Here is a 26,584-nt window from a genome sequence, read left to right on the forward strand (position 1 = left end):
TCAAAGTAACAGGACATTGAGTCCTGTAAAGTTTCAGATGTCTGTCTGACCCACTGAAAATTCACAGGACCCACAGACATTTCAGATTTAACATTTCTCATAATTGACATTGAAATTCTTAACATTATATAATGACAAGCATTATAAACATAAATTTATAAACAGTGAACAAGTGTCACATGCCACAAATAACAATTTCAGTAAAAGTCATTGTGATATATTCAGTCAGACACTGGGGTCAGCAGGTTGGGGACGTCTGTCTGACCGTTGACAAATCTGCCAGATTTGTCAGAGGGTCAGACACTATTCGTAAACACTGAAACCGTAGGAAAAAATATCGGAACTGCGCACGCCTGATACTGATAACAGTTACCCGTGGATAACTTTCGAGAGCCAGTATATTGATAACGAGTGGGAAGCATACATCCCAAAAACGTCTTGTGAATATTGTGAATACACCCAACACCCCTCTGTACACCAAATGTTGAAATAGACTTTAGTCCGATAGGGGAGCCCCATTCCGGATAACGCTAAGCATTATGGGACGACTAAGACAGATGTTCTAACATGGCGACCTAGAGAGGTGCAGGGAATTCCCTCGATATAAGTTTGGAGTTTGGACATTTGGCAACCCGTAATCTACAAGCAGACAGGAGAATTGCCTGTAGGATTTAATTAGCTGAATTTTCGATCATGGTGGATTTTTACCATTATGTGAGGTTTGTGATCGCAGTAGTAACTGAATGATTCGAGACCCACTTTTGAAAACGTCTTTTCTCAAACAATGCCGTGAGAACTCGGAGTGACTCATGGGCATCCCTCTTTATTTGTGAGACATGACAGACATTTCAACAACTTTTTTTGTGTTTATCGACCTCTAGATGATGATACGCTCATACGTTTACGTTTTGTTTGTGCTTTGATCTGGAGGTTTTCGTGTGCTAAAGTTTGGACAATGCCATCACGGACTGTGTGTTTTGTGTGCGGCAGTGTGGGCGCCGAACTCTCTATTCATATCAAGTCGAGAGACAAAGGACCCTACTTCCCTTTTCTGGAGCACCATGATCCGCCCAAAGGTTCCCGTCTGCCAGGCCCAGATGGTCTCGTAGACAGCTGTAGAGTGTGCTATGCTTTTCTAACACAGCAATGGGAAGCGTATGAGAGAAGCAAAACTCCCGCCATCAAAAGACTGTACTGGCTGAAGAGAGCTGACAATGGTCATTTTACTGGCGCTGAAATGAAACTGCAAGGGGAATATATGGCTCAAGTAATGGGTTTACAATATCAGACAACCAGTGACTCTTATAATACTTCTTCATCACCCGAGAGACCCTCTTACTCTCGAGATGGATATTTAATTTCCAGCAACCATCACCCCAGGGACCCCCCTCGAAGTCACCACACTGTTCACCAAGCACCCGATGGAGCACTTGACCTGTCAGTTGGACCTACCAAAGTTGTGACTGACATGGCACGAGCAGGCCACAGCCAACGTCATGTTGTTAGAGATTCTTTCACCTGTTTTACATGTGGGAAAGAAAAGCAGATATCAAATTGTAAGCTTGCATCAGCAATCAGACAGGCTGGAAGTGAGCCCTATTTTCCATTTCTTGAAAAGATTGTCCCTCCAAGGGGTGCATCATCAATAAGTAGCCAGGGACTTGTGCAGTTATGTGAACATTGCTTTGCAGCATTGTTTCAACAGTGGCTATCGTATGAGAGGGCTGGGGTGCCCCCTAGTGCAAGAATGTATAGTGTGGGTGATGATCACATGACAACTAAGTCCCTTAGTGCACGTGAAATGCGCGAATCTTATGAGAAGGAAAAAACATCTGATGCGGAGACATGTTACCTGTGTGGCCAGTCTTATCCCATAAAGTCCATTAGACCTCTATACACTATTCCATCCCAAGAAAATAAACTTGTTATGTATTTTCCCTTTATAAGAGAACTTAGACGGCCGCATGGATCACGTCCCTTGAACCCTGATGGAACCGTCCTAGTTTGCCAAAACTGTCATCATAATCTCCAAAGCCAGTGGTGTCATTATGAAGCCAAAAAGATTCCTTTAATTCAGAGAAGATACTCATTATTGCCAGTCAGTGGGTCATATACAGTACCACTTCCTGATAAACCACATCATAGTAAGGAGTCTGAGAAACCTCATCCCAAGCCCCCGTCTGATGGGTCTGATGTTACTCAACCACTGAACATCCAGATCAGCAAAAGTCCCCTTCCTTCATCCCTGCCTGGCAGTGCCCAAGGACTCTTGGCCATTGCTCAGCCAATGGTGAAGACAGAAGCGGTCGAAGGGCAGGGTTCATCTGTGACATCTACCATCTCCAACAGTGTCAACAATGCATTAGCTGCCAAAGTTCTTGAGCATCATCGTCAGCTCACTGAAACTAAGCCATCATCATCAGGAGCATCAATTCCCCATCCGTTACAACAAGCAACTTCAATACCGAAAAAGGTATGTTTTATCTGTGGAGAAAAATGTCTCATTACCAAAGCACGCACTTTATGCTCTTATCCAATGCGGCATGAAGCCAAGACACCCAACAGTCAATCAGCACCCTTCTTCCCATTTCTGGCCAGTCGAGATCCGGCACCAGGAGCCGAACTCAACACCGAAGATGGAACTGTCATAGCCTGCTCATACTGCTTCTGCTCACTCAATACTCAGTGGAAAGAATTTGAGGAATCTAAAGATCCAGAGGACCACAAGCGCTGGGTGAGGAAATATTCAGTTCAGGACTTTATATGCTTTGTTTGTGGAACCACAGTTGCAAGGAAAGCAATGAGAACCCTGGAAGTTCACAAGTTTCCTTTCCTGAAGGAACACAAAGCCCCGTCTCGTGCCCTGGTGTTCAGTAGTGGGGAGGAGATCGGTGCATGTAGCTCTTGTGCCTTCAGTCTTCGCCATCAGTTTGCAGAGAATGAAAGGATGGGCGTCCCTGACGACCACCGAAAGTACAACTGGATTCAGCAGCCTCATCAGCCACAGGTCATTGAGGAGAATAGCAGTGATTCGCGGGATCAGGTAGGAGCTGTCAATCTTTGCTGTAGCTATGTCAGTTTTTTTTTAAAGAAATTGATGGCATTGATCTTGAAGACATGATGGAAAAGAATTCAGTATAAATTGCACTCAAAATGGTTCCAAACATGGAGGTAATATATATGGTGATTGAAACACTATCAGACTGTACATAAATGTGACGTCATGGATATATGACAAAAATTAATGAGAAAGTGACTAGTTGCAGTGTCTTTGGGAGCCTTAAGTTTAAAAAAAATGAAAGGCTCACACCCTAACCAGTGGCCTCCAGACCCTCCAGCCCTCAGAGTCAGACCAGCTCTGTATCCACAACCAACAACCTTCAGACCTCCCAGACCTCAAACCAGCAATATCCTGCCTACAACCCTCAGACCTGCAGTGTCCAGTCCCCAACCTCAGACCAGCAACCTCTAGACCCCAACCCTCAGGCCAACAACCTCCAAACCCCCAATCTTCAGACCAACACCCTCCAGACTACAAACACAATCAGACCTGTAATGTCCAGCCCCCAACCTTCAGACCTATGGCCAGCCCCAACCCTTACACCACCAACCTCCAGACCACAAACTCAACAAACAATGTCCAACCGTCAGATTTGCAGTGTCACCCCCAACCATCAGATTTGCAATGTCACCCTCAGACCTGCTATGTCCAGCCCCAACCTTCAGACCAGAAACTTCCAGACCACCAACCCTCAGAGTAGCAATGTCCAGACCCCCAACCCTCAGACCAGCACCCTCTATATCAGCAACCTCCAGACCCCCAAAGGTCAGACCAGCAATGTCAACCGGCAAACACTCCAGGGTTTATACTATCTTCAGAAAGCATGGAATTTGAGCATTTTGCCTTAAAAAGCCTGGAAAACGACTTTAAAAGTCTAGAAAAGGCCTGGAATTTATTGCCGTCATAGCAGTTGTTTATTCTTTTTGCATGTGACTGATGCAATACAAGTTTGGAGTTGCTGCCCCTGCTATTACATTCAGAATCTTTGTGTACTACCGTAAATAAGCTGAGCTCATCAATAACCTGACCCCCTAATTTGCACTTAAATTCAGGGCAAGTAACTAGAAAGTAACTAGTCCTGACTAGTTTTCCACTTGCCCTGATTACATGACATAATCATGATGATGGAAGAATAAATCACCATGGCCTTTGTTGTTAATGTTTAGTGGACTATGTATTAAAAAGTCATTTTAAGAGCTATGTAGAATAGATATGAAATGAAATCAGAGTTTATTTGCAGTTTGAAACCATAAGTTGAAATTATATAGTAGCCCACGGGCAAGTGAGATACCATTATTTGATTGCCTGAAATGAAAATTGACTTGTCAGGGGCATTGGGTGGTGGGATTTTGAATCCCTAGGAAATATTCTCCCCCCCCCCCCCCCCCCCCCCGTCAAGGAGGAAGAAAGTATATCACTAATGGCACCCATTGCTGCTGTGCCACAGTATGAAAACTAACAGAGTCCTATGATGTAAGCAGTGTTAGTTATACAGTGGAACCTGTCAACACCAGCATCTGTCTAATCCAGCAAGCTGTCGACCAACACTGGCATAAAATCTAAGTTCCCTCCGTGGCTTATACATATATCATCAGCTGTACAATCTAGCACATTGTCTAAAACGGATACTTTCTTCAGTCCCAATGAGTGACGGATTAGACAGCTTCCACTGTATTTACAATTGCTTGCATCAAGTAATCACTTACTCCTCATTCTTACTTCTGATTATGAAACAATTTGTTCTTGTATGTTACAGTGAGGTTAATGGCCTTTTATTCACTTGTCACCATTGACACAAAAAAGGATAAATAGTTCAATCCTTAGTCTGAGGCAACATGATTCATCAGTGATGCTGGATGAAATGAGATCATTAAACAGATTGTTCATGATCAGTCAAGATCAAAATGTTCATGATCAAAGAAATGTAATCATTTCTGACAGGTGCCATATCAGGTTATTCTTACGTGATGCGATAGCATGGAATATGACAGATGGCTTGGGAATAATGAGGAGACAGTGGTGGGTTTGTCTGGAGAGAGTATATACAATCACTTTGTGTACATGTTGTGGCAGGAAGAAAACACGGCTGACTTTGTTGTGCTCAGCAATATTTCTTCTATGTAGCAGCAGTCAGTAAATAATTTCAAGCTATTATCTGAAGAGATGAATTTATCTTAATGTGCATCAAGAAATAGCTTTTAGTAGAATAAGTGTATATGGATGACAACTTCTTTAATACTAGAACAGAAGTTGTCATCCATATACTCTTATTCTATTTGACTTCCAACTTCTAAAATATGCCACTCAAACAAAGAAATAGATATATTTTCTTCAGAAGTGAATGACATAATGATAAAGTAGTTGGTTATTTCCTGTTACTTTTCTGTTTGTTATGTATGCAAGTTGTCTATTTGATGCATGGATGTATGATTTTGAGATAATGTTTTATATTTACATGTAATTGTCAAAGATTTCTGTTCTATTTATTGTAACTAATGTAAGGAGAAAACTATTCTTAAATTTGCAAAGATTCCTGAGTCATTGCAGTGTAGGAAACTCCTAAAAAAAACCCCGAAGAAACCCTCCAGGCTGGTAACTGAAAAATGTTGCTGGCCCTGTCAACATGTAACCAGCCCTGTATTAAAACCAGGAAACTGAGGTAACGTGTTAAAATACTGTTATCAAAGAATTACTTAAAGTTCAGTAAACTGAAACTTTTGCAAACGCAAATTTTACCAAGTATAACTTAGTGGTCCTTACCAATACTTATTGATTCATTTAGTGTCACTGCCATCTGGATTAGACAAACAGGCAAAGTATCTTTGGCAAGAATGGTCTCTGCATGTTCTTCATGCAATTAGCACAAGGAATTTGTAACTCTCCTTGTGAAGAGTATACATGTGCAACAGTAAATTGAACAAAAACAATTCGGTCACTGAAAGAATTCTTTAGACCAATCATGTTTAGTGTTAGATAAATGGGTAGGCTGATCTGTGGAAGTTACGTTTTGACTGATCATGAACTATACATACAGACGTCGTCTAGCTAACACAATTGTAAACTATTTTCAAAATATCACATGTAGTCAATGACATGGTAAAATATATACCCATGGAAAATGCATGGGCTCACAGGCCTGGCTATAACATAAAGTTGAAGGCCCACAGTTGAAGGCAACTTGCAAGCAGCTAGAGACGCTATTTCATTCACTGGTCATTGGCTTTAAATGGTTTTGAATAAAAACATTCTTACTTTTTTCTTGAATTGAGTCAACACTTCTTACAGATTATCCTATGAACGCTAAGAGTTTGAAGTACAAATAGGAATAGTTTCCATTCATTTGTCTTTTTACCTCATTATTATTGGTGCAGAACTCATTAACCATTCCATTAGATGTATTCACTGGTTTGTGGTTGTGTTTTCCCAGGCAGTTTGTTAGCATAGATAAAACCAACATATGAGAACCATTGCATGTTTGTGGTTGTTCCCCATGCAGCTAGTTATCACAGATAAACCCAACATATGATTGATGAATAAATTAACAACTTAAATAAGAAAATATATAAATAAATAAAAAAATAAACGTAATGAATAAATAAAAGAGGGTAACTAACTTAATCATGTTAATAATAATAGTTCTTTCATTCACACCAATGCATGCTGAATATATCATATTTCTTCATTAGTTAAGTTTTGATACATGGTCCCTTTCTTTCCAAAGTCATTAAGCATAGTTTTTTCACAATGTCGAGCTTTTTCTATCAAATTAATAGTATCTTAATTCTTTCTTGAAATGTGTTTGTGATTTCATACCAAATGATTTTTGTTTGCAATGGCCTGAGGAACCAATGATATTATTGACACTCCTATAGTCTCCATCTAATTTGCCTTAAACGGCTTTCTGCATGTTCACAATGTTCTAACATCCATCACAGTTTAGACCTATGTGAAAGACTAGCACCATTGTTTACCGCATGTGACTTCAGTAAGAACTTAAAACTTGAAGTTTTCTATGAATGTGATGCAGTTACAGATATCGCTGTGAGAGAAGACTAATGACAACACAACACATTCCGAGTGGTTATTAAGTTTAGATATTCAAATGAAGCCATTATGATCTGATGCAGAATTGCCTAGCAACGAGATTTCCCGTTATGTAGTCAGTCCATAATCCATTCCTTCAACCATGGCAAAGCTTGCAAAGTTTACAAAACTGCTGACTGTCAACAGAGAGGAGAAGTACTATCCAAATCAAAAGCAGAGATGTAGAGGCCATAATACTTTAGTAGATAATAAGACATTTAATGTACATAATCTAGGATTTCTTATGATTTCTCATAAAATGCTTTGTCAAAAACTATATTGTATCACTACAGTTGAATTTACAAAAGATCACAAACTTTACTATTTGAAAATTAATTACTGTGTCTGTCTGTGTGTGTTGTGTTGTATGCCTACACGATCAGCATTATCTTACATGCATCTAAAGTTCATCATTGTTTTATATGCCACTCGGTTTCATTATTGTGTTGTATGCTTCATAAGTCTATGAATGTTTTGTACAGGTCCATCATTGTGTTGTCTCCCTTACAGAATCACCATTATATACTTCTGAAGTTCATCGGTGTGTTGTATGCTTCTGAAGTTCATCATTGTGTTGTGTGCTTCATAGACCCATCATTATTTAGTAGATATCTGAAGCTCATCATTGTTTTGTATGCTTCAGAGGTCCAAAAGTGTTTTAAAATAAATTAAATATGCTTCTCAAGTTCATCAATGCGTTGTATACTTCACAGGTCCATCATTTTGTTGTATACTTCACAGGTCCATCATTTGGTTGTATGCTTCTGAAGTGGAAGATTTTGTAGTATGCTTCTCAAGTTCATCATTGTGTTGCATACGTCTCAAGTTAATGATTGTGTTATATACTTCACAGGTCCATCATTGTGTTGCATACGTCTCAAGTTAATGATTGTGTTGTATACTTCACAGGTTCATCATTGTGTTGTATACTTCACAGGTCCATCATTGCGTTGTATGCTTCTGAAGTTAAAGATTTTGTAGTATGCTTCTCAAGTTCATCATTGTGTTGTATACTTGTTTAGTTCATCATTGTCTTCTATACTACTTAAAGGTCACATGCAACGTAAAATACAACTTTGCAGATTCTGGTACCTTTCGGTATGCACTTACCGAAACAAATCATAAAAAATGCCAATTCAACCTATAAAGTTGAAAAAAACCCGCGATGAATAAAAAGCCCACAAGATCGGAGTTCAAACGTTTCACTAAATTCCCCCCAGCGCTGGGGGGAAAACTGGTTTCAACAGCTGTGCTGCGCTGCGTCCATAACGCATGCGCAGTATATAGGTTCGCGGAGCTTGAAACAGTATGCATGCCCATCGTCTGAGGTCGTGAGCAGTAGTCTAATCTTGGTTGTGTACACAAACAAGTAAATAATCTACTCGTTACGTAAAACAACTTGTTGATTGTGGTAAGCAGTCTCTGTCACAGAGAAAGCTCAGTGTCTGGTATATTCACACCTATATGTCTGTCTGCCTGCCTGCTAAAGACAACATGCAATACACAACTTCAATCATTGACCACGTGCAGTTTGAACTTAATACCTATCAGGCTATACAACATAAAGAAAATAAGTTGATTTATGACTCGTGCACCCGAGTCCCGTGTCTGCCACATTATGTAATTAGGCACGTGTGATGCACATGACATGTTTTTATGTCTGTGGGTTGCAAACAAACTACATTCATTTTTTTCGGATGAGTGGATCTGACAGAAACTGGTGCAAACTCTTGTCAGTTTCAAGTCCTGCTTTGTACTTGGATGAATGACAGATTCCAGCCACGCAGTAGTTTACCATTTCTACTGACATGATTTTTTATTGGATCAAGCGCAAATTCAGAGAACGTGTATTTTCCAAACCCAACACCTCTTATATACATTCTTCATGGATAACGACTTCTTTTCGTGTATATGATTTTGTTTGACAACAGTATATGAATCCATACTGAAACGACGCATCAAGTACACAAAAAGAAGTTGTTATCCATAAAGAATCTTACTTTCTTGTGACTGGCTATACTTCTAAAATTCCCATCAAACAGATCATCTTTCTGTACACACAATGAACTCTCACCATATCAGCAAATGAACCAGCCAATCGGAAGCCATCGTTACACTTGAGTGCATATCCACCCGCTATGACTGGGTTCGGTCTCCCGAGGGATTCGTTTCGGGGGGGAAGTAAGCCCAAGTACAAAATATTGCACTTTTGAATCGCAATTGTGCGCTTATAATTGGGTTTATTGGGATTTTTTAAAAGCAGCAATGTATATTATATGTCATGAATAAGTGATAAATGTGTTTTAATTATGTTTGATTTTTTGGTTGCATGTGACCTTTAAGTCCATCATTGTGTTGTATGTTTCTCAAGTTAATCAACGTTCCGTGCTTCTCAAGGTCATCAATTTGTTCAGTGCTTCTCAAGTTCATCATTGTGTTGTATACTCCACAGGTCCATCATTGTGTTATATGCTGCAGAAGTTCACCATTGTGTTGTGTGTCTGAAAAAGCATAGTAGAATGATCTTCCTCGATTTAATTTAATTTAATATAATCCCATTTTCATCCATTAAAACTGTTTATAGTGACATTGGAGAAAATGTGTGTGAAATGGCATCACCTCATTTTATATGTGTACCACTTCCTCTACATGCTCCTGAGGGTCCCCTTTTTACGCCTGTAGTGATTTCAGATTATTCCCAATAATCACAGGCATTGGGAAAGGCTGGGGCCATGGGCCAATTTGCACATTAGAATGAAAAATTGCCCATTAAAATTTGGAAGTTTGCTATTGATACAGGGGCGGTGACCCATTCAAAATTCAGGAAATAGCTAAAAATCCTAAAAATGGCCCATTGCGAAGTTCCCTTTGGCAAAACCTGTAATCATGAACTGATTTCTGCCTCATCATACACTGACCCCAAGACCCATGTTACTGACTCAAAGTCATATGTCACAGTTAACTGCCCACATTTTGTTTTAACAATCAAAGTGGCATGTAAGATAGGAAGTGATCGGTGACTTGACAGACAGACTTTGTGTACTCCCACTAGTTTGAGTACTTTAATACAGAGTTTCTTATCCTTATTGGGCAATTAGCACTATTAAATACATAAATATAAATGCTTCTCAATAGGCCTTTTAAGGCCTTTTATAAGTTTTTAGTAATTCTTGTATTGCCAAATAGCCATTTTCAAACACTCAATATGGAAATCATGTGACTACTATAATAGTATATAATAATAATATATGTATATATAATCATCACTTAATGTTTGCTAACATTATAGAGTTTGGGCACCACAACAAATTATCATACGCAAGCCAATTTATTTTATTGAGTAAAGTACGCAAGGTATTATGGAGCTATTGGGTTTTAGGTGATTTTTATTAGTATTTTGTACTCCCATATTTGTAATTAAATGAGTAAATGTGATTTTTATTGAGTAAAATATGCAAATACATATATTATCTGGAGCTCTGCTTATAATCATACTTGGTTACTTGCCATTCTACCACACAGCTGTGCGTTCCAAGTATCCATTGATACTTTAGGTCTGCTATCTTGTCATAAAATGATAGTTTTCTATATTCAAAATAACAAAAATTAAGGTTATGTTTCTATGCTTGGCGCTTTTCAATTTTCTGCATTATGATCATGTCACATATACCAAACTGAAACGGATCTAACTGAAGGCCTTGTATCGCAATGTACCGTACTGTGGTAAGGGTGTACTGTTTCACCATTATCTTCACAAGGGATTGCCAACCTGTTGGTTTCACCATGCTGTTGATGTTGTGCAGGGTTCACCATGCTGTTGATGTTGTGCAGGGTTCACCATGCTGTTGATGTTGTGCAGGGTTCACCATGTTGTTGATGTTGTGCAGGGTTCACCATGCTGTTGATGTTGTGCAGGGTTCACCATGCTGTTGATGTTGTGCAGGGTTCACCATGCTGTTGATGTTGTGCAGGGTTCACCATGCTGTTGATGTTGTGCAGGGTTCACCATGTTGTTGATGTTGTGCAGGGTTCACCATGTTGTTGATGTTGTGCAGGGTTCACCATGCTGTTGATGTTGTGCAGGGTTCACCATGCTGTTGATATTGTGCAGGGTTCACCATGCTGTTGATGTTGTGCAGGGTTCACCATGCTGTTGATGTTGTGCAGGGTTCACCATGCTGTTGATGTTGTGCAGGGTTCACCATGCTGTTGATGTTGTACAGGTTTCACCATGCTGTTGATGTTGTGCAGGGTTCACCATGCTGTTGTTGTTTTACAGGGTTCACCATGCTATTGATGTTTTACAGGTTTCACCATGCTGTTAATGTTGTGCCGCGTTCACCATGCTGTCAATGTTGTGCAGGGTTCACCATGCTGTTGTGCTGCGTTCACCATGTTGTCAATGTTGTGCAGGGTTCACCATGCTGTAGATGTTGTGCAGGGTCCAACATGCTGTTGATGTTGTGCAGAGTTCACCATGCTGTTGATATTGTACAGGGTTCACCATGCTGTTGTGCAGGGTTCACCATGCTGTTGTTGTGCCGCGTTCACCATGCTGTCAATGTTGTGCAGGGTTCACCATGCTGTCAATGTTGTGCAGGGTTCACCATGCTGTAGATGTTGTGCAGGGTTCACCATGCTGTAGATGTTGTGCAGGGTCCACCATGCTGTTGTTGTGATTATCTAACAAGAATATGTGTGTTTTCACCCAACCCAAAGTGATTATCATAACGGGCTACTCAATCAGTTTCACTTTCATTTTTTTTTTGCCATAAGGTCTAATTATTTTGAATCTAAAGGGTAGTACTGCACCTAATATTCAATTTGAATTTGTCATGTAGCTGCGAAAGAATTCATTCCTCTACCAGTCTTGTGAAGTGAATGTCCCAAGTGCTAAGTAGAGAGACAGGCACAGCCAGCAGCCTTCTCTTGCATCCTTGCTTGAGCAGTCAGGGGGCTGACTGGCAGATGGGCACAAAGAGAATTGCTGATAAGAAAAGAAACGGGTTGGCAGGAAAACCAGTTTACGCTGGGCCCAGCTAGCTATTTCTGGCTCGTTTAGAAAGCATGTCAAAGACAGTATTATTCATGCCCCAACATAATGGAGTCATGACCTGCTTCAAGGGAGAAAACTCATGCACGCCTTATGGGCAGATGCTTAGAACAATGGAACATCTAAATAGGGGTTAACAGAATTATTTTGAGACGTTTTGAAATGGAATATATAGTGGGAGTTTTTGGGTGAAATGTGTGAAAATTGGCTTGTGTGGTCATTTGGGGCGAAATCTTTTGTGTTAAATTTCTGCTCATTTTGAGTAAATTTATCAGATCCAATTTGACCTAGTTATGATGTGAAGCTGATTAGACCCTTTGTCTAGAAAGGATAGACTCGAACAGTTCTCAGAGATATCAAAGAATGCTTCTTAAGGTATCTACAACCTAAAAAGGTTTTCGTTTTAACACGTTGACTGCCACAATGAGTATGCTTGGTGTATCATTGGCTGCTCAAATTTGCCACCATGAGTTATCTCGTAGCTGTATCAGAGGTATCTTAAAACAAGTTTCCCATGCTGGGCAAAACAGGCATAAGAAGCAATTGTATTCTGGCAGTAACAAAGAATGCCAGGAGATGTTTGTTTCCAATGTCTAGTTGTTAATATGGATGTTTCATTTTTAGAATGAACAAAAACATTCAATTGTACCAGGTACAGTGTTCAAAGTAAAGCCTGAAGATTTCAAGGTTTCTGTCACTGCCCTTATGTTCCTATCATTATTCCAAAAGTCTAATGTTGGAAATTGGCAGTTATCAGGTTCTTATCTAAGGTTAAGAATTCTTAGCATGGGACCACAGACTATCCTGTACTGAACATGATGTGGGCCAGGAAGGGTATCCCAGTGGTTATCATGTCAGAGGTTTGATTTCCTTCGGTTTAAATGAAGCATGGGACAAGACATGAAAGGGTCTTGTACAAGCCATATCTTTAGGTGATGGGTGTCAAAGTTTTAAACTCTGAGGTGAACCGATAGGTTCTCATGATGAATCCCTTTGTGTTCCTAACAGACTACTAACAAACTAGACTACTAACTCCAACTATCAACAGTGATACAATGTAAAAAACATTCCTATCAGTTATAGTGCCATCACATTCAAACTATGTACCATCTATGGTGTCACAAGGTGCAAACTATGCCTTCTATTTATAGTGCCCCCACATGTAAGTTATTCCTATTTTCTACAGTGCCACCAAGTACAAACTGGTGTTACTATCTATAGTGCCACCAAGTACAAACTGGTATCACTATCTATAGTGCCAACAGGTGTAAACCATTCCTACTATCTATAGCGCCACCACATGGAAACTATTTTTATCCCCTGCAACATGTTTTTGCCGAGGATATTAAGTGCACCTTATCTGTCCATCCATGCACATTTGTCTTTTCTGGAGCAGAACTCTATCTGTAGTGCCAGCACATGTAAGTTATTCCTACTATCTACAGTGCCACCAAGTACAAACTGTTATTACTTTATATAGCGACAACAGGTGTAAACCATTCCTACTCTCTGCAGTGCCAGCACATGTAAGTTATTCTTACTATCTACAGTGCCACCAAGTACAAACTGTTATTACTTTATATAGCGACAACAGGTGTAAACCACTCCTACTATCTGCAGTGCCAGCACATGTAAGTTATTCTTACTATCTACAGTGCCACCAAGTACAAACTGTTATTACTTTATATAGCGACAACAGGTGTAAACCATTCCCACTATCTGCAGTGCCAGCACATGTAAGTTATTCTTACTATCTACAGTGATACCAAGTGCAAACTGTTACTACCATCTATGATGTATAGTGCCACCATATGCAAACTATTCTTATGCCCCCACCACCCACCCCTACCCACCCATATGTGGCTGGGGGCATATAGGGCTACCCTCTGTGTCCGTCCGTACTTTTGAAACAGGGAATGTACTCTATCCACTTTATGTTCATTATCAAACATATGAAGCAGTAATGTTATACTTCTGCACATGGGCACTGAGTTGACTGGTTGTCCGTCACAATTATGCGATTACTGTGATGTGTAGGGGACCAAGAAAAACTACTATGAGCATTTTTTGGAAATTAAAATAGCATTATCGAAAGTGCACAAGTGGAGATATTTCCTTTGAAAATGGTGGCTAATTGATGTACATAAGCAATTTCTCTAAAAAATATCAGGTAGCAAATTGTTGCTAATGTGTGGGTTTTTTTCATGTTGCAAAATAGTATTTTGAATAGCAAATTTGTTACCTCAAAGCGTTAATTTTGAACCCTGGTTTGAACTCTATTCATCCTGTTCATCCCGTATAACAAGGGGTTTACTTTATCCACTTCTCCTCAAAAACCACGGCAGAAAACTCACTTAGCTTACATATGCCTTTAATGGAGACTCTACAGGCATGCATGTCATATTTTGTTTTTGTATTTTATAGTATTTTGTACGTTTAGAGACTTTTGAATTTGGTTTAAGTTTGTGGAATTTCTTGCTGATGTTAGTGTGATAGGGGATTAAGTCTATCCACTTCTCCACAAGCACTGCTCAGCAGAATTGATTAAGATTATACATGTTTTTCATGGGGACTCAAAAGGTATGCATCTCGTACTGCTAGACACATATTAGATGATCCTGCGCACTAAACGCATTTGTGACAAGAGAGGCGGTACAACGAATTGGGCGAGTACACTTGGCTGCTACAGGTAGCTTGACGATTATGCACATGCAATACATGCTAACTGTGACATGAAATCAACACCGCTACTGATTAACACCTGTCTCGCTACTTTTACACCTGTCTCAATACTGTTAAACAGATTTCAGTTGTAGTAAAAAATGTCCAAGTTAGGAAAACATGGGCAAATAATTCATTCTCAGGCAAGGGAGATAGCATACAGTGTTATCATGTATATGGACAAAAATTGTGCAACCAAAGCAGATTCTCTTTTACAAAGTAGCCTTGCTACTGGACTCTCAATGGCAACTTCAAAACGCATTAAGGCAGAAGGTGGTAGGAGTGCGAGTGGACCTACATTTATCAGTCCCACCAAGTTGCTCAAACCCAAAACTTGCAGTTACAAACTTGATGATTTCGACCGGTGTGCAGTCCGTCAATTTTAACAAAGTTTATATAGCGTAAAAAAAACAACTACCCACTCTGGATACGATGTATGATATGGCAAAGTACCATTTGAACTACAAGGGTTCTAAGGAAAGTTTTCGAAAAAATCTCAAAGACATGGGGTTTAGGTGGCGAAAAACGCAGTCAAACCGTAAACTTTTAATGGAACGTAAAGACATTGTTTCCAAGCATTTGCAATACTTGCGTGCAATAAAGAAATACAGAGAAGAAAATCAAACAGTCATCTTTATCGATGAAATGTGGTCGCATGTACACCACATTGTCCCAGAATGTTGGCAACTTGAGGGTGAAGTCATAATAAATGGGGTTCAACCTACGTCTGGCACCGGACCTCGGCTTATTGTGGTTCATGCAGGGGGTAAAAACGGTTTTGTTCCAAATGCTTTGCTTGTTTTTGATTCCAAACTCAAATCAGCAGACTATCATGACGAGATGAACTTTGATAATTTTTCCAAATGGCTCCAGGAAAAGTTGATCCCAAACCTTCCACTGCATTCTGTCATCGTTATGGATAATGCACCATATCATAGCAGAGACCATATAATATTATTATTATATGGTCTCTGATCATAGCAAGCAAGTGGACAAACATCCCCCAACTGCCAACTGAAAAGATGACATAAAAGCGTGGCTACAAAGGCACAATAACTCATTTGATGAGAAAATGCTTACAGCCGAACTATTGTTTCTTGCAAAATCCAACAAATCGGGCCCAGTCTACAGAGTAGACACGATGTTGAAGCAACATGGTCATGATGTCATACGTCTCCCTCCATACCATGCAGAACTAAACCCGATTGAGTTAATTTGGGCAAATGTGAAAAATTATGTCGCTTTCACAAAACTTGCAGTTCACCAAAAGTTCCTTAAGAGTTGCCATAAATGAAAGGATATCTGCAATCGGTGCAAAAGAATGGTTGGAATGTTGTAAACATGTTAAAACAATTGAAGATGGTTACTGACGAAATCGCAGTAGAAAGGGAAATTGACAGACTAGTGATTGACTTAGGACTTGCTAGTGATTCAGACACCGAGTCTGATTCAGAGAGTGATAATTAAAGCATAAATCAGTAAGGCCGCCTAATTTTCCAGCATTTTTGTGTCTTGTATAACAACTGACACATACTATATCAGGTTTTTGCTGTTCCCATACTTTGTCATGAAAAAAAAGAGTAATCTTTGGTGAATTGTCTGTATTTTATATTTTTTTAGTCCCTGATAAATCTACTGAGTCTGGTACTGAGTAATCCCCAAGCCGGCAAATTTGTGTACAAAGATATTTCTCACTGACTCATCAATGTCAAAAGGTATTTTCAGTTTTCTGTACACAATTTTGGTGACCATAATAAAAATATGACAGAAATTCGGAAATATTGTTTGAATACTAACCATTTCTCTGCAACCGGTTATATAAATTTCAGGTGCCACTCTGATTTAGCCACCACCATTCAGTAACAGATAACCTTTAACATATTAAAAAGTTAAATGAAACACAATTAACTATATGTAGTTGTTATCTATTTAATATTTAGCAGACGAAAAGTCAACTTTACCCATTAAAACAACACCGCATATTCCTTCGAATGATAAGACTGCAATTTCAGGCATAAGATACTGATATTCCACGCTAACCTTTAGTTAATACAAAGACAAATAGATGATTGGGGCATTGACAAGCATTTTAGATATTCAACAAGTTTGTTAAAAAAAACCCAGGAAAATGTCATTTGTTTCGTAAAATGGATCGGTGGTCCTAAACATATTATATTTGCTCAGTATATTGTGTTGATTCAATTCATTGGGATTGTACCTGTTCCCAAATCGAGTGTGCTATAACAATTCATGCGTGAAAAGCACGGGGGGGGGGGTGGGGGTGGGAATGAACTTCTCAATATTTATCAGACAATCTGTCTCCCTCTTGTTTCAAGTGGATCGTTCTGTGGGGCGTTCCCAAGAATGCAAATTGGGGTCATTTGTCAGGTCGTGGATCATCTTATATGTGTTTACCCGTAGTTGCATAGATGTTCATTGAAATTGTTTTATAGAAATTAATCACCAGAGCACACTCAGCGGGGCATCCATGTCCCTGGACACAATTTTTTCTTGTTACTATCAATGTTGCCACTACATGCTAACTATTTTTACTATCTATAGTGCAACCAAGTGCAAACTATTCCTACTGTCTATAGTGTCACCACATGAAAACTATTTTTACTATCTATAAGGTCACTACAAGCAAACTATTCCTACTGTCTATAGTACCACCAAGTTCAAACTGGTGTTACTATCTATAGTGCCACCATATGCAAATTGTTGTTACTATCTATAGTACCAGTAAGTGCAAACTATTCCTACTGTCTATAGTGCCACCATATGCAAACTGTTGTTACTATCTATAGTGCCACCAAGTGCAAACTATTCCTTCCGACTTTTCTAAACCAACTGTAGAGAGCCAGCATTGTCTTGAGTCATTATTCTGATAGTACTGCACCGTACTATTCATTGGTGAGTGGCAACATGATTATGCGTGAATTATACACAATAACAGTTTTCCAAATATGATTTATTTTAGAACATAAGAAAAGCCAGATTTATGGATGATTTAGAATGAATAAAGGTGTCATTCTATTTTGCATTTTCAATGATAAGAGGATGAGTTACAAAGTTTGTACATGTACAGCAAGTACAGGCAAGTCTTGTTAATCCAAACTCCATTTGTCTGACGCTTTAGTTGGTACCAAATTAAATAAACATAATTATCCACAACATATTTTGTGGGTTCTCATGGTACATTTGTCTTTACCAGAGCAGAACTTCAAAACCATTCCATATTTCTTCACCAAACTTCACAGATTGATAGGTCTGGTGGTGTGTTGATGCCTTTTAGTTGGGTTGGAATTATTATTATTAAAATATTTTTGTGTTTCCATGGCAACAATTTCGACTTTTACTGAATTTGATGGATGTGCTCTTTTCCCTGAGCCGAACTTCAAAACCGTTCACTATTTCTCAACCAAACTTGGCACGTTGATAGATCATGTGGTATACTGGTGCCTTTTGGTAGTTTTGGAATGCTGAATAAAATATTTTCAATGCTCTCCTTCCACTTTGCCAAAACATTTGACATCTTCATAACTAGTAGACATATTCATGAAGAGTATTTTGCCATTGCAGGGGATATTGATGACTTTGTCTTCCTGTTTATTGTCATTTATTTAGTGTGAAATCCTAGTTAATCCAAAAATTTGCTGTGCAACAGACAATGTTGGATTGATGACACTTGACTGTCGTACATTCAGTTTGTTGGACTAATCGTCAGATTGTTTAGTATCTGCAGCACTTCTTCCGTAAATCAAAACTATATCATTGTCAACAGTTTGTGTAAGATGACAATAACACAACTGATATATTTGGCACAGGTTGTATCAATACCCATATATATCATCAGGACACAAATGCAAGGCTTTATTCTGTTGCTACTTGTCTCAGCTTCTAGCCATAGTCATAGCTCAGCTTATAGTCAATGCCTTGTCTGTCTATTGTCCTACTGTTTCAGGAGCACCACTCGAAAACCGTTCAATATCTTACAGCAAAACTTGACAGATATGCAAGGCAGATCCCAAAGTGTTGCCTTTTGCTATTTACAGATTTTTGGCATTTTTATTTTTCTAGGTTTCCATGGAAACGATTTGGATTTAGTCTTAAAAGGGAGGGGTGACCTTTGTTTCCAGAGCACAACTCAAAAGCAGCTCAATATCTTTCAGCAAAACTGGGCAGATATGTGTGACAGATTTTGAAGTGGTGCCTTTTGCTCTTTTCAGATTTTTGGTACTTGTCTCAGTTTCTAGTAAAAAGAATGGTCTTTGTGTAATAATAACTTTAGTATTTTGGTCAATATAAAACCATACTGGCCCATTTAGCATTAGTACTATACAACAGTGCCAACCCTGTGGTCAGGACATGATAGGAACTACCAATCATACGTCATGTGTAACCTCCCCTTGCATGCACAGTGTTTCTAATGTTTCTTCCTTGTTTTCTTCTAAAGGATGCCACTGGGAGTGACTTGAGAGGGTATGCGACTTTGATGAGCTGTGACGATGACAGCAACAACACTAATCCTGACAATAGCCGGCAAGGGGACGGTAAGTGACAAGTGTTTGCACCATTCAGCCACCTCCAGACCTGTACTGGGTCCACAACAGGGAAGTCCCTTGGAGTCTTGTAGAGGGAGGACTTAGTCCACAACTAGGACGTCCCTTTGAGTCATGGGGAGGGAGGACATAGTCCACAACAAACAAGTCCCTTGGAGTCATGGGGAGGGAGGACTCAGTCCGCAACAAGGAAGTCCCTTGGAGTATTTGGGAGGGAGGACATAGTCAACAACAAGGGAAGTCCCTTGGAGTCATGTGTGGGGGAGGACATAGTCGACAACAAGGAAGTCCCTTGGAGTCTTTGGGAGGGAGGACAAAGTCCACGAGGAGGGAGTTTCTTGGAGGGCAACGGCATAGTCCATGACAATGGAGTCCCTTGGAGTCTTTGGGGAGGGAGGGTTCATTTGTATGTGATTCATTTGTTTTGTTTTCTTTATGAAAATATCAATGACAACCTTTTTGAGGTCGTGAAGCCACTCCAAATACTTAACTGACCAGTTCACTGCTGTTACAAGAATATTGTTATTGCTGTTATTATGGCACTGCCATGGACACTGCTGTGGATGCTGTAAGGGCTACTTCTAGAAATTGCTGGATGGAGGAAGATTCAGCTAAAATGTTTGTTCTGTGAACTCTGTATGATACATTTCTTGCTAACTACTTGTTTATAAGGTTTATAGTCTTGAAGATATTTAGTTTTGGCAAGAGGAGGATGGTACCTTCTTGCACATCATTCTAAAGGAGATGGACTAGTGTCAGACAATAGATAATAGATCATTGCTGGTCTAAGGATTGAAACTTAGTGTAAACTGAATAGATAGATTAAGTTGGAGATAACTGTTGGCTAGTGTCACTCATCATGTAATGAGACTTGGATCATTCCTTAGGCTCCTTCATGGGCATTTTAAGCTGCTTCAAATAGTTGGTAATGTTCAGGAAAGAAGGGTTACCTCCCTTCAGTTGATTCTTTCCCCACATGACCTCATAGGAAAATACATATGGGGATAATTTGGTAAATCTTGTGGCAGCGCTGGGATGTTCCATGTCAGGCCCTGTTCTCATTGGCACGTTCATCCGTTACCTGCAGTACCTCCAGATGTGTAGCTCAGTAATCCAGGAAACATGTTGACGTAGCTTGAGATACCAATTCACCGTGTAGGTGTTTTCACATGACGAGTTGTTAACCTGTGGTGTCTACACATTCTCCCCCCTCTCACACAATTTTTTGCCAACAAATGAGTTTTGTTCAGTTGGAATTATGTAAATTTTTAACAGTGGTCAGCACATTTTCATGATTTGCTCGAATCTTGTCACCTTGTTCATGCAGGAATTAGTGTGGCAGTTTCAATTTATGAGAGACAACCTCAGTGGTACAAATGTAAGGAGGCCTTTTTTCAGTATGATGTGATTGTACAAATGATCATAGATATATTTCATCTTATAAAGCGTTAAAAACTATTTATGTCCTTTATTTGTGACTCCTATTATGAAGGTATGTAAAGTCTGGTGGAATCGGGAGTGAGTTTAATTTTAGTTTAGTTTTATACTGCTTTTAGCAATATTCCAGCAATATCACAGTGGAGGGCACCAGAATATACATATTGTACCCATTTGGGAACTCGAACCAGGGTCCTCGGCATGATGAGCGAACACTCCAACCTCTAGACCACAACCTTTATACAAATATGAAGTCCAAGGAATCGCCCATCATAAACATGGGCAGTGTGTGTGGTGTTAGACAGTTGGTATGCTTTGTTGTGCTGTGAGACAGTCAGTGGGTTATATGTGTGCTCTCAGACAGTCGGTGGGCAGTGTGTGTGCTGTTGGACTCAAACCTGGGTCCTCAGCATGATGTGCAAACACTCCAACCACTAGACTTTGACCATCATACACGTTATGTCCAGTGGAATCGCCCATCATAAACGTGGGCAATGTGTGTGCTGTGAGACAGTCAGCAGGCAATGTGTGAGCTGTGAAACAGTCAGTAGGCAATATGTGTGCTGTGAGAAAGTCAGTGGGCAATGTGTTTGCTGTGAGACAGTAGGCAATGTGTGTGCAATGAGACAGTGGGCAATGTCTGTACTGTGATACAGTCAGTGGACAAAATGTGTGCTCTTTGACAGAAGGTAGTGTTTGTGCTGTGATACAGTCAGTAGGCAAAATGTGTGCTGTGAGACAGTCAGTGTACAATATGTGTCCTGTATGTGTGTTCCAGTGTGTACCTGTTATTTGAATGTATCTGAGTTTTCACTTGTTTGTGAAGGAGCCATTTGACCTATTGCGGGCCTGGAATGTGGTGACTCTTGTCTGCGGTAGCTACCATACAACACTGCATCAGCCGGTAGGCTGCATGATAACATGATACAAACATGTTGCAGTTATGTGGAAATCAATATATAGGTAGCGTCAAGCTTTCTACTCTGCAGCTGCTGTCAGCAGGCTCCATGTTTCTTTCATATAATCTAGACATATTTACGTGATCATGGATCAAGTAATTTGGGCTTGGGTTACATGCTATTGTTACTTCTTTTCGAAAGATTGACATTCTCACAATTTTTATTTTGGATTTCAAATATTTGATTTTTATGTGATGTTGTAGTTTTAGTCTTCTGCATTGAGCATTGTAATATGTGCCATACTTCAAACACAAAGTCATCATACTTCATATTTCAAGATGGTGTTTAACCCACTCAACACCGTAGGCTGAAAAATTGGCCAAGACGTCGCCAGTTCCCAGACACTGTAGGCCAGGAAGTTGTCACATCAAAATGATATATAATTTTAGGAACTTAGCTAACATATGATTTATTTATCAAATCTGTCACTCTTTATAATGCCTTATTACATTTAAAAATGGCCATATCTTATCGACAGGATTAGAATTATAAACTATTTTTTGCAATGTTGTTGAAAAAAACTATTCTCACGCACATGCTTTGACAACAGGTCCACATCAGAGTTCTCAGTGAGCAAATTAACAATGTTTAGGGACCGTTCATAATTTATCACTAGGGGAGGGCGATGAGGATTTTTATATTTTTTCTGTACAAATCTGGTAGCTCCCCCTTCAATACTTGGGACAAAACAAATAGGCCCTCCCCCCACACATTCTATGTACAAAACACATGACCTCTCCTGCGAATCAAGGGTGATATCAACAGCTTTTGTCCATGTACAAAACAGCTGACAAAATGAATGCCCCCCCGAAAATCCAATCAGATGAAACGATAAGTCCCCTAAGTTCACTAATATATGTATATGCAGTGATTTTTTTTTTTTTTTTTTTGAGTAACACGTTCAGAATAGCATGATTTTACTTAAAGCTTTTGTTTGAATCTACAGGTTTCTGTTTACGAGGACAGAATCCATTGCTGTTATCTGATTGGCTGACTTAGGTCATGTGTCTGATTTTGTCCAATCATGATTCTTATAGCATACTGAGGCGAAAAAGCATCATTAGAAACCAATCTTAATGAAATGAAATTGCTTCTTACAACTATGAAAATACTCTTGGCAGGGGTACAGTGATATTGTTGATGTTCAAAGCTTTCAAACAATACCTACCATCAAATGAATTGCCTCACGTGTTATTCATACGAAGCATCGAAAAATGGAGGTATTTCACTCTGTTGTATCAGGTTACCAAGCGGAATGCCACTGATGTCGGAAAATACATGACCATACATATAATGCCAGAAATCTTTAATAATAATTTTTTGAAAGTGTAAAAATGAAAACGTGTAAGAAAAGGGAAAGGGGATATCATGACATGTTACAAATGGGGGGAAAATAGCCCCAGTTTTTGCTTCGTTCATGGTTTTCCTGGACATAAAAATGTGTAAACCTGCATTTTCATTAAAAATTAACTTATTTAAGTTGTAGTCATATTACATGAATATGATAAAAAATAACTTTCATATTTGTAAGCAGTAAGAATAGACCTTTCAAGTGTTGTATGATTTGTAGTAGCAAATAATGATTTATGAGCAGATATTTTGCTTGATAAACACAGGCTTCATCTTTGACCTCAGAGTCTCTGGGAAGTCTATGTCATGGCATTATACACCTCTGGTTGACTGGTGTTGAAAGAGTTAAATACTTTATTGTAATGAAAGTGATAAAATGGTTTTTTAAACATGTTAGAAATATTTTGGTTTCCATGGTAACACAACAATAAAATTACATGGAAAATACAGTGGTTGAAGGGTATTTGTAGTTGGATTTTCATTTGTGATGAGTTGTTAACCAGACTGCAGGGTGAGTGTGGCAACCTCTGCATCTTTGCAGACTTTCCTCATGCTTGAAGATTAAGAAGCTGTTGGTACAACATAACTCGCATACAAAGCAATGTTGAAACCAGTCAGATAACACCTCACTGAGTATGTGTCTATAATTGAAACATCATATAACCATATGGTACTGGTCAGAACCATACCTGCTAATTCTCATGTCCTTGAGACTTTTAGTACTCACCCAATGCTTTCTAAACAAAACTACAAAACTCGGATGGCAATTTGGGTTTATATGAAAATGAAAAAAATGGACCACTTGAAATCACAGAAATAAGTCTTAAAACATTTTCTTAAGTGGCTTTTCTGAAAAGCGAATTTACAATTATGCTTAGGCTTTATGGGGACTTGGACCTGGCTGGAGCACATGCCCCTAGACCCAAGCATCTCAAGCTCTTGGGGTTACAAGCTCTGCAAAGCTGTGTTAAAACCTGTTATCTCCCACCTCCTTACCATGAAGTATGTATAACAAGGAATAATGAGTGGAAATGAACAAACGCATTTGCAATAAGTTATCATAATGAAGCCATTAGTATCTGACATTAATCTTTCAGCTCTGGACAGAGTCCTTGCTCTCTGTGTGTGAGTTCACCTATGTGTATGCGCGTGCGTGCGTGCGTGCGTGCGTGCGTGCGTGCGTGCGTGCGTGCGTGCGTGATATGTGTTCGTAGTTAGGATCTCTGTGTGTGATGTGCTTTTACAAAGGTGATGAGCTGTTTTCCCATAATCAAAGAATTAGATTTATTAACAATTGCTGGTCCTTGGCTGTACTGAACTTATTGAATCATTTTATATATATTTCAACACATTTGCAATGATTTGCTGATAGGTAGTGTGAGGTTTTAAGCTATTCATGATGTGGAACAGATGCTTCAGTATTTATTCATTGAGTCCAGTATGCCAGATGACCATGAATCACAGGACATTGATATGGTGGAGGCTTCATTGTCTCTTGGATGCTGGTTGTAGATACCTCTCTTGACCAACAGTCAGACCAATGGTGGGATGTTGGTAAGAGATGCCCCCTTGACCAACCTTCAGACCAGTGGTGGTATGTTGGTAAGAGATGCCTCCCTTGACCAACAGTCAGACAGACCAATGGTGGGATGTTGGTTCAATATGCCTCCCATGACCAACTGTCAGATGGATAGTGGGATGTTGGTTTGAAACAACTTTCTTGCATCACTGGGCAACAATAGAGGGAGGGTTATCCACAGATGTGGTTGACAATTGAGATAGTGTCTGATTACAGTATGTATCAGTTCATTAATAAACATAGGCTTGTTGAGAACTACAGCAGATTCTGTAATTGAATCCAGGACCTATGATGTATCATCTGAATGTATGATGCAGTTGAAGTTGTCCCAATCAAACTTGCAGTTTTTGTTCACCATACCCACTATATATTATTGTGGGGATGAAATTATTCATTGTTGGACGTTATGTTCTCAGTGTTTGGGAAATCATTTGTGAATATTTGTGACAGATGTTGAATAAAGGCATACAACCAACCTACTGAAGCTGGTGATTGAGTCTGCAGTGAGGTGGTGACGCATTATTTAGTCACTGACTCTGTAGCAAGTTAATGACACTTTTGTGAGTTTAATGATGTTATAGTTAGTCTAGTGAGGCTGTAGTGAATCTAGTGAGGTTTTTAGTGAGTCTTGCGAGGGTTTTAGTGAGTCTATTCAGTAAAACACAAGTGAGGCTAGTGAAGCTATAGTAAGTCAAATGATGCTGTAGTGGGTTTAGTGAGATTCTAATGATGCTGTAGTGGGTTTAGTGAGATCCAGGTGAGGCTGTAGCAAGTCTAATGAGGCTGTAGTGGGTTTAGTGAGATCCTGGTGAGGCTGTAGCAAGTCTAATGAGGCTGTAGTGGGTTTAGTGAGATCCTGGTGAGGCTGTAGCAAGTCTAATGAGGCTGTAGTGGGTTTAGTGAGATTCTGGTGAGGCTGTAGTAAGTCTAATGAGGTTGTGGGTTTTGTGAGATTCTAATGAGGCTGTAGTGGGTTTAGTGAGATCCTGGTGAGGCTGTAGTAAGTCTAATGATGCTGTAGTGGGTTTAGTGAGATCCTGGTGAGGCTGTAGTAAGTCTAATGAGGCTGTAGTGGGTTTAGTGAGATCCTGGTGAGGCTGTAGTAAGTTTAATGAGGTTGTAGTGGGTTTTGTGAGATTCTAATGAGGCTGTAGTAAGTCTAATGAGGTTGTAGTGAGGCTGTTGCAAGTCTAATGAGGCTGTAGCAGGGATTGAAATAAAGTTTTTAGAAGAGTGCCTCATGGGCACTGTTTTGATAATTTAAGTGTGCCATTTCAATTTCAGGTGTGCAATAAATTCATGGTCTGTTAAACTGAACTTCAAAACATGACTTGACTTGAAATGAATGTAAGAGTTGTAATTGAATTGTAACATTCACTAATAAATCATGAGTTATAAAACAATGCCAGGTATGTATTTTGGTATATTTACTGTCCTCAAACTGTGGCAAGACATTGATTAACTGGCTGTGGGACCTGTACACTTTATCATTGTTCATAATGTCACTTGAAATCATATGACATAATAACATTGAAAACATGCTTGCTTTTTCGCACACCAATCAAGCATGCTATAAGGGCACACTGGTAAGAATTTAACCATGCCATTTCAATTTCAGCCATGCCATCGGTACCATGGCACTAATAATTTTGAACCCTGCTGTAGTCAGTCTTGTGATGATGTAGTGAGTCTAGGAGTGAGTCTCTAATGAGGCTGTGGAGAGTTTTGTGAGGTGGTGAGTCTAGTGATGCTGTATCGAGTCTTAGGAGACTGTAGTGA

At 39.4% G+C, this 26,584-nt stretch overlaps 1 protein-coding gene across 1 annotated transcript in view; it reads left to right on the forward strand.

Moving 5' to 3' along the window:
• The first annotated feature begins 542 nt into the window (after positions 1-542).
• The window catches only part of LOC137258026 (genetic suppressor element 1-like), an 87,362-nt gene continuing 61,320 nt past the window's right edge, over positions 543-26,584 (forward strand). Inside the window, exons 1-2 of the mRNA XM_067795562.1 lie at positions 543-3,043; positions 19,375-19,471. Coding sequence (XP_067651663.1) covers positions 956-3,043; positions 19,375-19,471 — 2,185 coding nt within the window. The 5' untranslated portion in view covers positions 543-955. The remainder of the gene's footprint in view (positions 3,044-19,374; positions 19,472-26,584) is intronic.

This window comes from Haliotis asinina, chromosome 12, assembly GCF_037392515.1.
Source record: "Haliotis asinina isolate JCU_RB_2024 chromosome 12, JCU_Hal_asi_v2, whole genome shotgun sequence".
Classification (NCBI taxonomy): Eukaryota; Metazoa; Mollusca; class Gastropoda; order Lepetellida; family Haliotidae; genus Haliotis; species Haliotis asinina.